This window comes from Apteryx mantelli, chromosome 19, assembly GCF_036417845.1.
Source record: "Apteryx mantelli isolate bAptMan1 chromosome 19, bAptMan1.hap1, whole genome shotgun sequence".
In the NCBI taxonomy this organism is placed as follows: domain Eukaryota; kingdom Metazoa; phylum Chordata; class Aves; order Apterygiformes; family Apterygidae; genus Apteryx; species Apteryx mantelli.
The window spans coordinates 5,835,351-5,847,587 of NC_089996.1; the positions used below are offsets into that span (position 1 = coordinate 5,835,351).

A 12,237-nucleotide genomic window follows, 5' to 3' on the forward strand; every position below is an offset into this window, starting at 1 on the left:
CGTTGTTGTCTTTACCCACACTGAAACCCCTGCTAGATGACATGTGTGAAATTATCAAAACTTGTTGCAGACTGTGTTGATGCCCAGGATCCTCAGTCAGTGCAGAATACTGTAGAGTCTCTGCTCCTCTTCTCTACCTTATCTTCCTTGGACTTCATGCCCAGGTAACCACCAGCTCAGGAAGCTCCCACTGTCTTAATGGGCCTGATCCATGGGCGCAGGTGGGAGTGCTCCTTGGAGATGGGACAGTAGGCACCAGTTGAGCTTTGCTCCCAGGATTGGAAGGTTTGAAAGGATCATTACAGCCTGTTGCACAAGGATGTTGCAGAGCCTGAAAGTACAAACTGGGAGGTCTAACCAGTTGTACAAACTTGCTGAGGGGCTGCTGTGGGTTCAAGACTGGATCAGCACTACTGAAAAATCAGACTCTTATCAGTGCCTGAATCCAGAACAGGAGCTGGATGCTGAAGGCCCATTTATATGAATCCAGGTTTTGCTATCCAGCCCTGCGATGAGTTCTGCAGATTGGGCATTTGTATTTCAAATTTGTATTTTAAAGTAAATCACGTCTGCTGAAAATACAAAATAAAAGCAAAAACATGTGGGGAGTATTCTTGCTTTCCTTGGTAAATTGCCTCAGGGCACACATTTATTAAAGGCAGAAATGGAGAGTATTGGAGATAAAGAGCCTGTCTCACTTGCATGTGGTCCAGTTCTGGTTTTGTGAAATGGCTGATAGCTCAGGTTTGTGGTTGGCTCTGGTAGAAAACGTCAACACACATGGAGAGATGCTGCACAAAAACTTTGCCCCTGCAGGCCTTGAGGAACAGCCTTTCTTAAACACCTTCTGCCCTGGGGATCAAAAAAATGCTGCTTGTGCTGCTGCTCCTTGCCTTGACTCTGTAAAGCAATAAATACACGCCATCGCTCCACCATGAACACCAGTTTACAGCCATGTCTCAGCCAGCCATCTTTACAGACCAACAACAGGAAGGTCCTGGCCATGGGCTTCATGTCCGAACTTCCTAATCTTTGGTGATGTGTGTTCCTCATTCTGGTGGCCTCTCCTGATACAAAGTGGTCTGGAACTGTGCTGTCCTGCTTCCCGTCTCAAGTGACCCTGGGCAAACCATATCTGGCCTCCCATTTTCCAGGTGTGAACTGCTGTCTGCAGTCAATAATGTTCAGACCAGGATTTATCCATGCTCCGTAGCTGATAGGTTCCCCTCTGAGAGCTATTCCCCCAGCGAATAGGACCTTCTCTGCTGACACATCTTGCAGAAGCTACTAGGTGGAGACAGGCTTAGCTTTGTTTTTCCCAATACATAATGTAGGGCTGATTACTGTACATGATGGCAATGCAGAGAGCTTGGACCTTCCTTGCTGGGTTCAGCTGGAAAACTTGGCTCTCTTTTTCTGGGATTCCTGGGTAAAACACAAAGTTCACTTTCACGCTGGATACTGGCACAGTGTGTTCACCTATAGGGAAGAGACTGTCTGGGTTGAATTCCTCTAGGAGAGTACAAGAGCACTTCTTTTTTTTTTTTTTTTTTTAATGACTGGTCAACACAGGTGGGTAGAGGGGAGGGGAGCATTCCCAGAAAGGCCCTGCACTGCCCTCAGCGGTTAAAGAAGAAAGACTTGAGGGTCTGCAGAAACTGTGACTTCTGTCTCTGCTTCTGCTTCTTCCGAATGATCGGGATCCAGACAAGGCCACAAACAAGGAGCATCAGTCCCATGGACAGCAAAGCTGGGCCACACATTTTGTAAACGTTTTTGTTCTTGATTTGGATGCAAGACAGGCTGGTGATAACCACCCCAAAGAGGAACACAGCTGCTCCGACAGACACGACGATGATGGGCTTGTGGTATATGTCCCACTTGCTTCTGGATTCGCTGGTCCAGACAGACTCGCTCCGAGAGCTGATGCACAGGGTGCTGGCCGTGTTACTAGGCAGCAGCTCCTTGGACTGGGGTGACTTCTCACTGCCATCAGGGCTTTTTGGGGGGATTTCCATGGTGACAGGATCTGAGGAGGAGACCTGAGAAGGACGAAAGAGAAAGAACAGAGCAAGGCTATTACTGGATGGACAGATTAGGTGTTCTCCATTTTGTTGATTAATCAGTGCATGCACCCTGGCCACTCCAAATGAAGGTGAAGAAGGGTTTGTGGGTCACTTCAGGGAGAGAAGAGCAGCACACCTATGTGAGCAATGAAATTTAGGACCTGTTCCCGCTGGTAGGCAGGCACTGAGGAGGCCTGTAGGAGTCTCATTGCCCCTCTCCATGGGCCCCAGGACAGGTTGTGCGCTGTCCAGTTCACCAGCTTCCAACTCCCACAGAAGCGCAGTGGTGGGATAGCGAGGTGTCCATTGGGAGCCACTGCCCTGAGCCTCGTAGGGCTCTTGGCTGTTTTCAGGGGAGTAGCTGGGTGCTGGATGCTTCCCAGTCACCTGCAAGCAAAGCTGGCTGTGCTGCTGCAGTCAACATGGTACCACAGGCAGCAGGATGTGGGGAAGAGCTCTGTACCCCCAGACCTGTTTGACACCCTTACACCTCAGCACCTTGTGACACTCATGTCTCTGCCTCGCAGGCAGGGAAACTAAGACACAGGTGTGCCAAAGTCGAAACCGCATAGTGGGATAGCTGAAAGCCTCCCATGCCCTGGGCTGAGCGCCCCCCGAGGGCCTCCTGGGGCTGGATCTTCCTCGTTGCCACATCCAGCTCAGACGTGTGAGCCTCGTAGCGCTGCAGCACAGGAAACGGGGCTGCTCTGGGAATCGGGATGTGAGTTCCAGTTTCAGGCGCTCCCTAGATCCCCGGGGTGACTCTGGCTCGCCTTTGACTCTGTGACTCCATTTCCCATGCTACCAAAATGGGGGAGACACACCTAATACCTGTGCTGGCACAGGCAGGGACTTGTCTTTTCCTATCAATACACAGGATGGGAGGCAGGAAAGCCCTTGTCAGACAGTAAATATTTCTCCAACTGTGAGCTGGGGCAGGCTGCTCTGGGACGCTCTTGGACCTGGCAGTGGGTGCATAAAGAGGCGCTACACCTTGCAATGGCAGCGTCAGCAAGGCAACTTCCTCAGGGGCCCCAGCACTGCATTATTTTTTCACCAGATCAAGAAGGAAATACATTTTCTCAGAAGCTAAGTGCCTTTATCACTTTACATGACGGTAAATGGGAAGGGACAAGCATTATACAAACCACTATTTCCTCAGGGCTCTGCTGAGGAAGCAAGGGCATGAAGATGGATCAGTGAGTACTCCACACCCTGCATGGTCTGACTCGCTGCTGGGAAGCCCAGCAGAGATGAACCTGCCCAGGGCACCAAGGGTGAGGAGAGCAGAAGAGGCCGGACCCATGGGTATTTCACAGCCAGGATTTTATTCCAAGGTAGACACATGCCTGAGCTTCTAGGTTTTCCCCAAGGGGCTCAGCTGTAGCAGGAGGGCTGGGACTGACCCCAGCCTGGAGGCCATGCTCTGTCCGCCGTTCAGGCCCTTCAGCCCTTGGGGATATGGGCAGGAGCAGGAGTGTGACAGTGGTGCCAGCCTGGAGCAGTCCAGGACCTGGCAACAGCCTACTGCCAGCGCCAGAAAGCAGAAACACTTGTGATTTCTGCCCATCCCAATCCTGTAAGCACTCCGTGTAGGGCTCCCCCCACCGAGGGCAAGTGGTCAAGCCCCTGGCGATGTCCGTGCTGGCCTGGGTACCACCCCCCGATGCACCTCAGATGGATAGGCAGAGCCATCAGGGCTCTACGCCCTGTCCATTGCCGACCTGCCAAACATAGTTCTTCCTAAGTGCAGCACCAGCTTTGAGCCTAAGTGGGCTTTGATCCAGAGCAGTTCATTTAGAGCCACTCTTTGGTCCTTTTTTGACACACAGAGCACAGCAGACTGTGTGTATTTGCTCAGTTCAGCAGTGGCCACACTCGGATCCACTTTTTCTCTGATGAGCCTTTGGGATGGCTCATCAGAAAGCACGGTGATACCATTCTGGATTACATCCTGCATATGACACACCCTTTGGTGGCAGCAGGCAGCAACAAACTGTAAATAAGTTGAGAATGAAGCCCAGAGGCCCCAGCTCATTTCCTGCTACTGCTAATCCATGCGAGAGCATGTACCACATGGATGGGACACAGATGCACAGGGGCTACAAAGCTGGCAAAGCTCCCGAGGCACAGTCTTAAGGAAACGCATTGGTATTTGGGTCATATTGAGCCCAGTGCCCATCTGGGGAAGCCAGCGGCCAGGCACAGCCAGTACCTCCCTTGTTCTTTTGTCTGTGACCCCTGCCCAGGTTTGTGGTTTGTTTTGGATAGAGCCAGATGTAGTTCTTCAGCTCATCCACACACACCCCCACACACACATACTGACACACTCTGTTGTTCCAGAAATGCAGATCTAGTAGCACCAACATATTTTGTGATGCTTCAGGTTTGCCAAATTTGGGCCAACAAGCAAAAAAAGAAAAGTCAAGGGAGCGTGAAGGGTGATGGATACTATTTGCATCCCTCTCCCCAGCAGCTTTCACTCCTCTCTTTTGAGCTAGGAGAGATGGGAGCTGGGGAGGGTACACATTTCCTGCTTCTTTCTGCTGCTGTCCTGATTTATCTGCTACGGCGCTTGATCAAGGATGGCCGGCAGGAAAGTTTAGTCATAGTAGCAAGCTCTGGTTTCTCTGTTTCTCTTCCTTTTGAGCTGCTAGTCCTATCTCTGCAAGCTGGCACAAAGCTTGGCCGTAGAAATCATGGTGGAGTATGCTGATCTCTTGGTCAAAGCCACAAATGTCTTTGTGAACACATGAGCTGCCAGGAGATGCTATTTTCAAGGCTACAACCATGCTAGATGTGCAGGCGGGCGGGATACAGCTTCCTCCACTGTCGGCTTCCGTGACACAGCTCACCTCTGCTCCTGTAAGTTGTGAGACCAGGCAGTCACAGGCTCCAGTGGCAAAAAAATGCCGACGGCAATGGGACACGTCTTATCCAGTGTCCAGGGGACTCAGCAAGGCTGGCTCTGCATGGACTGAAATGTTTGCTCTGCTTCCAGCTACAACCTTTCCAGGAACCAGCTCAGTCCTCCAAAAACATCCTGAGCTGCCCAGACCCTGGATAACTTCTTGCTTGGCTGGTGTATGCAGCCTGGATACCAGCTGCCTCGCTCATAGTGTTGCTGGGCTGTGATCCCCCCTGTTCTAACTCAAATCCAAGCTTTCTCACAGTTCTGCCTGAAATTTCACCCTAGGTAATCCTGGGCTTTCCTGGCTTTTCCCTTGTAACATCCTTCATGGAGAGGTTTTACGATCAGCCCACTGTATGATTTTAATTTGGCTCTGTGATTGGAAATTTGCTTTCTTCTCTGGAATAATGCCCAGATCTCATATCTCAGCAGTCTAATGCAGTCTGTCCTGCCCTGTCTTTTGGGCACCCCACTCCCTGCTTGTCTATGTGCTGCTGTCCTGCCTCTGCATCTGAGTATGTACACTGTGCCCTGCAGAGGATCTTCCTCTTGGTTTTGCAGATCATTAATCTCATAATCATGCAGAAACCATTCTCTTCCTTCCAACCTTACACCTGCATTAGAATGTTTTTTTTTTTCCTTTGGTTTTCTGGCATAATCATCCCTCCCACCACAATTCCCAGATGATGGCAATTCCTGACAGAGCAATTTGCCTGATCACACTTTTTCCACATTTGCTCCTTTTCTTTTAATTTATGCTCTCTGTTTCGTATTGCTCTCTATGCTTTTGCATGAGGGTCAGTGTGCTTTCCCCACCATTAGCTAGTGAAGGATTTCACTCCCTACAAGTTGCTTGGGAGTTTGTTTGCTAGCATTGCATGCATCTGCAGCTCTTGGGAGGGTTAACCTAATTTCAGTTCCTGTTCTGCCCATGCTCCGTTCCTAATTCATCACAGATGTACTGAGCAGCCTGGCAGGATAATGCTATCAGATTCCTCCCAAATTTTTTAATCATTATTGTTGTAAGGAGAGCTTCAGCAGATGACTGTCTGATAGCTTGAAAATGCCTCCAGAGCACATCTCAGATATCATGTCTGGTGGTGTGCTGCTTCTGTGTCTAAAATCTGGGCAGCTGTTGGCAGCGGGGCTAATAGCAGAGTAACTCATTTTCTGCTTCATTTCATAAGAAGGAGCCTCATGTGATGCTGCTTCTCCTCCTTTTGCTCTTCTAGTGCTTTGTGTGGTGATGTTCAGTTTCTGAGCTGAAGGACCTGTTGGCACCTGCTTGCTAGTGGTGCTGGGGGAGCCTAGTGCCAAAGCAGTGCCGCACACTGACTCCGTCCCTCCTAGCTGACTGCCCTCTTGAAAAGCACAGCTGGAAAGGTGAGCCCGATCGTACTTTGGCTCTTTTTGTTAGGAACAAATTTGTAGCTGCTGCCACCAGTTTTACAGCCATTTTTGTTTCACAGGGAGCTGTGCAGCCACTGTCACTGTGAGAGCAGCCTCTTCCATGTGGGAAGATGTGCTTGCATTTCTCCTGGACTGTCCCTCCCAGGTGGGTTCAAGTGTCTCCAAGGATCCTCCATTCTGACCCATCATCTACTTTTTTGGATACCTCTTGGGCCTTGTGGAGATTAAATGGTTGATGATGAGGGCAGGATTAGACCATAGTGGGCAGGGTGTGTGTGCCTTCAGAACAGAACACAGGCTGTGCTTTGAAGTAATTAACATACCTTGGACAAACACTGCCTCCATTCCAAAGACCAAGGGAAAGTGGCTTCCAAGGTCCAGCTGAGCGATGAGCTGTGCAGCATCACTGCATGCCAGTCACAGCAGGGAGGAGATGACTGGGTAGCACAACCAGGAAACAAACCAGGGGGACAGGAGATAGCCTCAGACGCTCTGTGCTGGGTCCTTCAGCCTGTTCTCAGCTGTGGTGAGGCTTCCTCTCTCACCGGTACCCAGCATCAGGAGCTGTCAGCTAGGAGGCCCATGGGATGTTCCTTGGGGGAAGATCTGGCATTGCCCTGGGGACCTGCAGGCTCCCTCATCAATACAGGGGGAAGGATCATGCTGGGACAGTGCCCATGCAATGGGGAATCTCTTCCCCTCAAACTGAGTGCTGCCAACCTCACGCAGCCAGAGGCAGGAGGTGGCCTCACAAAACACAGATCCGCATGGAACACTGACGGCCTTGATGAATCATCTCATTTCAGGTGATTTAATTTCCCTGACAGTCTCTGTGTTCTTACAGGGACCTGCATCAGCTCTTTCTGCAACCATAGAGACTAGAAATCCTTTAGAAATCTTAAAGACTGAAACCAGAATATAAGCACCCACGATCTGGGATGCCACAAACAACCTCCAGATGTGGCAAAAGCTGTGCTACAAGTGGTGCAAGAGCCCAGTCTGAAAACTTTGTTCCTAGGCCTGGGTCTGTGTCCTCCTGGCTGTGCAAGGGCTGACGTTACTCTCCCAAATTCAGTCCTCTGCCTATCTGTCACCTCTTTGTGTGCAGAAGCAGCTCCGATTCTTCAGGAGCTTCTCACTTGCTTCCCCCTAAGACCCTAACTCCTTACAGCACCTTGTTTCTGACGCTTCCTCCTCCCATTTTGCAAGGCTGGGAACACCAAGTGAGCCTGTACAGAGGCCATCTGCCCCAGGCTCAGTGTCCATCTCTGTCCAGCTCTTCCTCATGAACAGCTCTCAGCATCCTGAAGCTGGAGTTGGGTTCTGCTTTAGGATTAGGTGGATGCCGTCCCACAGGAACACCCATAGTGTGGAGGCATCATGAGCTTGCCCCAGGCAGAGTACGGAGCAGTGCCTGGGCCACGGGTATTGGTGGTGATGCTGCTGTGTGCAAGATCATGCAGAGGAGCTGCAGCAGGCAAGGTCTCTGCCCAGAGTTTTACCACACAAATCATTGGGGGAAAAGTTAAGGGTTTTTAAAACCAGCTGTCAAACCTTGATGGAAATCCAGTCCAAGTTTCTCTATGGATATATTTTCCTTTTCTGTTTGCTGTCAAGCTACCTTCCTGAAGAAAGCTGTCCTGTAACACCTCTGGGAAACAACCATCATGGAAAAGAAAATTTTGAAGAAAAATCAAAGTGAGCCCTGCACTCCCTGAATGTTGTCTGTTCTGATTTACATCAAGGGAGAAGAGAAGAAGATAGACTGTCTCAAAAGCCAGGAGAGAGCTTTACCCATCAGCCATCCCCAAGCAAACTGAGTGAGCACCAGTACCACCATTGGGTTTGGGTGCAGGTTAGCTCTGGTGCTATGGAGCAAGTCAATGGAAGGTCACTTGAATGCAGATGTGCTTGTGCTTCCCCTGCTAGTACCCGACCTAGCTCCAGGGTCACTGGCCTGCCACAGCCATATCTCCAACATCAGGTCACATCTCCACCTCTGCACATAGGGAGTCTATGAGATGCATGTTAGGAGAATATCTGATGACTGAACTTTCCATCAGCCATGATCTAGATACTGCTTCACAAAATCCACAAGCCGTCCCACAGAGCAGGACCCTCCAGACCCTCCCCATCGCTTCACAGCCCACTGAGGTTTTCCTCAGCTGTCAAACAGCTTGGGACATTGCCCTGGTAGATCTCAGCATCAGGTGTTCTGCAGACCTTCGGGATAGGACCCAAAGGGTTCATTTGCCCTTCAGCTGGAGGATGTGTCGTGCCTACCACCCCAAAGGATGGGCAGCAAAGCCCTCACTGGTGAATAACACTGTGGAATATAAGCAAACTGAGATGGCTTTTCCTGCTGCTCTGTGCTGTCTCAGTCTAACTCTGTAAGAGGTCCTGCTCTTTAACTTCAGGACAGGACCCTCCCAGATGACAATCATGGGTTCATGCTTGTCAGGAACATGGATTAGCTGCTCCCGTGGACCTGTGTGTGACTGACCCTCTAAACAGCCTGAGGTGTGGGTGGGAAAGGAGACTGCTGGACTGCTGGACATGTGTGTGCATGCACTTTTCAGGAACTTAATGTCTGTAACACACCTAATCCTGACCAAATTTAATTCAGAGTGGCTCGTAGGTTCAAAGTCAATAGGCACAAGATGCATGTGCAGTGACACAGCATGCCTGAGCTCCCCAAGAAACCAAGTAAGCTGGGCAATGGAGAATTGCTGCTTTCTGAAAGTGTGGGACCTGTCCCCCAGCCTACCCCTCGAAGAGCTCAGAGCCCAGCAGCTGCACGCCTCCCTCCAGGGACCTGAATACAGGGAGGCACTGACCTGTGACAGCACCTCCGTTCTTTGTGCCAGAGGTGGCACAGTCCCAAATGAGGTTAATGAAAGAAGGATTGGTGCTGGCAGTATGGCATTGGCCCCCCTTCCTGGGATCCCCCCAGCCAGACAGTCGTGATCAATGGGGCTTGGAGGGGCACAGAACAGGAAGGCAGCAGATGGGAGTCAGGGTAGGAAATCCCTTGAGAAGGGACCGAGCGTTCAGAAAGCTCACTCACCGTGCTGTGCTGCTGTCGTCCCGGTGCGTAGCAGCTCACTCCGGGAGATGAGGCCGCCAGTTGCATTAAACATTCCCTGAGTGCTCAGCAGAGGAATCCGCCCTCAGGCTCCTGCGGGCACAGAAGGAGCAGCTCAGCCCGTCCAGCCATCACCCCTAAGAGGGTCTGATTGCGCTGGCCCAAGCAGTGTCTGCTCTGAAAGAAGGCAGGGAGAGTTTTGTCAGTGCAAGGCTTGAATGTTAGAGCCCCACTGCCCCCTCGTCCCTTCCTCCCCCCCCCCACTAGCCCCCAGAATGAGGAGGGGGCTGGTGGTGACTATGTGGGGATGTCCCTGCAGACTGGCTAACTACGCTTTAAGACTAGGGGTGGAGAAATAGGACAACGTGTCAGGGGATTTTGCATTGCCTACAGGCCCCGCCAGATCTTGGATGTAAATTGAGACGTAGTCAGTGTCCATTTGCTAGTGTAGCAGAGCTGGGTTGGGCCGAGCATCCTGTATCCCTTAGGAGCAGCTTTTCAGCATCACCCGGAGTTTAGATGGTCCCAGCAACTAGCTCACAGTCTTCTTGCTGAGCAAGGAACATCTGCAAGTTCCTTTTTAGGGCCCAGTGAGAAAATGATCCCCAGCCCTGCTGTGCTGTTTTCCCTCTCCCTTTCCACCACCCCGAGAGCCAAACCCTGGGAAAATAGTCCTACTTACATGGCAAGTGGTGAAGGACGGCTTCCCACCCCACCGGGGGTGGGACAAGCTGCAGGAGAAGGTCCTGCTCTCCTAACCGGCCTCACCCCCAGCCCAGCATCCCTCTGGATGTTGTCTACTGGGCTCTGTTAAGAGCCTAATAAACAATGGAGCATATTCCAGCTCTGATGAGCTCACCAGCATATCAGTATATTGTTTAACTCTTTGTTTCCCAGCCTCGGGTCTCTGCAAGGCTGACTTCTAGGCAGCTTGCCTGTGAGGGTATTATAAAAGGCTGCCGTTTGGGAGCCAGTCCAACTACACAGAAAAAGAAGTGGGGTGGGTCAGTGGTTAGAGCCAGGGATCAGGACTGGGGTAAGCTGCTGATCCAGATCTTGGCTATCAGCAAATTCTGTGTTGCAACTTTCCCAGTCATAAAGCAGAGGACAGTAACTATTGTCTGCAAAATGATTCGAGGTTCCTTGTTGAGCCATTGGAGGAATGCAAGATATTAGCAATTAGCTATTAATTAGCATTCTGAGTCCATTAGAAGGAAGGGGATGGAATAGGGAGGTGGCACTGGCATGCTGCCATCCTTGTGAACCCACAGCCAAACTTTAATAACTCTGACATCAGTGTGAATCCACTTGCTGCAGGGAGGGGATCCAGACTGACACAGGCATTACTGAGCTCTGGAGCTGATGTCCGGGGATGGATTCCAGCATCAGTGGTGCTGCTTCAGTCCCTGAGGGCTGTTTGTTGGTTTGGTGCAGTAAGTAACTGTATCGAGATGCTGCACCGCAGGCGTTGTGAGGGGTTGGGGTGAGATAGGTGAGCAGTCATGGAGCTGAGCACATGGGGATGAACAGGGCACCAAGAGATCTGGAAGCTCCTTATGAACATCATGGGGCAGTGGATGGGGCTGGAAGGGGAAGAACAAGGTCCAGAGGGGCTGTGGGTAAGGGTGGAGGGGCACCAGCAGATCTGGTGTGAGGAGCTCAGGCTCAGAGCAGGGACTATTTGTCAAGATAGGATCTCTCAGCTAGGCTCTAAGTAGACCTTTGGTGGTGTCTGGAGATGGGCCAGGTTTTGGACCTCTTCAATAAGGGACAACTGGGGCAGCCAGCTTGCAGGCTGGGACAAGGGCAGAGAGGCCTAAGGAGTGGGATGAGCCCAGCATCCCAGGCTGTGGTCTGCTAGGACAGTCCTCACCTCTGATGTGAGGGGGATGTGTTAGCTTAGCACAACAGCTAAGACCTGGGGAAATAGGGTGGCTCCACCGATCTGGGAACCATCAGCCAGAGGAGCTAGGTGGAATATTTTTGGAGATGTGAATAGGTGAATATTTATTTGATGGGCTGAAAAGATTCTCTAGAATTGGTAGAGTTGGCTGGATTTGGGTTCTTCTGGCATCCAAGTCTGAGGGAATTAATTATTTGCCTAAAGGGGCAGTGGAAAAAAATTAGAGATGGAAAGGCTTCATTTCAGCACCTGCAGAAGGAGGCATTTCACACTGCTTCTGCACCATCTCCAAACTGAACTGAGCTTGTTCTCTTCAGCTGAAGTGTCCAGCCCTGTGCTTTAGAGAGCTCCCTTCACATGGCCCCTTTCATTTCAGCCCTCCAAAACATACCTTATGCTCCTCTCAGGACGCCTGATACCTCCTTTCTGCCCCAGGGACCTGCACCTGGTGACAGAGAGCACCTATGGGCCTGGTCGCTGGACTCTGGCCACAGTCATGGGCAGAAGTGACTTTTGAACATGGAGCTCTCTTGTGTCAGGATAGAGTGACCGAGGTGCCCAGGGCCACACATTTCCTGGGGATGGCCTTTGCCTCCACAGGGCTGGGGTATGTTCCATGTGCTGGAGTCTGTCCATGGGGCTGTCTTTGCGCTGGGCAGGCTGGATGAATGGGAAACCCTCCCCAGTTTGTCCCTCACACAGGTTTTGGCTGTGGATATAATACAGCCCATGAGCCACCATTGCCCCAGAGCTGCTCCCATGGTACCACCTCTGGGGTTGGCCCTCAGGCATCTGATGATAAAGGTCTCTGGTCATGGCAAAACCTCTGACATGCAGATCTCAGCCATAGCTGGCTCTCAGA

General features: G+C 51.2%; 1 protein-coding gene across 1 annotated transcript; it reads right to left on the reverse strand.

The window, feature by feature from the left end:
• Positions 1–1,619: 1,619 nt before the first annotated feature.
• Positions 1,620–9,466, reverse strand: PIRT (phosphoinositide interacting regulator of transient receptor potential channels). The gene is made up of 2 exons (XM_013953177.2): positions 9,455–9,466; positions 1,620–2,042 (listed from the first exon to the last, which is right to left on the reverse strand). The coding sequence occupies exon 2, from the start codon at positions 2,016–2,018 to the stop codon at positions 1,620–1,622; it is 399 nt and encodes a 132-aa protein (XP_013808631.2). The 5' UTR covers positions 2,019–2,042; positions 9,455–9,466.
• Positions 9,467–12,237: the final 2,771 nt, after the last annotated feature.

Coding starts and splice junctions, on each gene's coding strand:
- PIRT (XM_013953177.2), bottom strand. CDS start 2,018: ATGGAAATCCCCCCAAAAAGCCCTGATGGCAGTGAGAAGTCACCCCAG.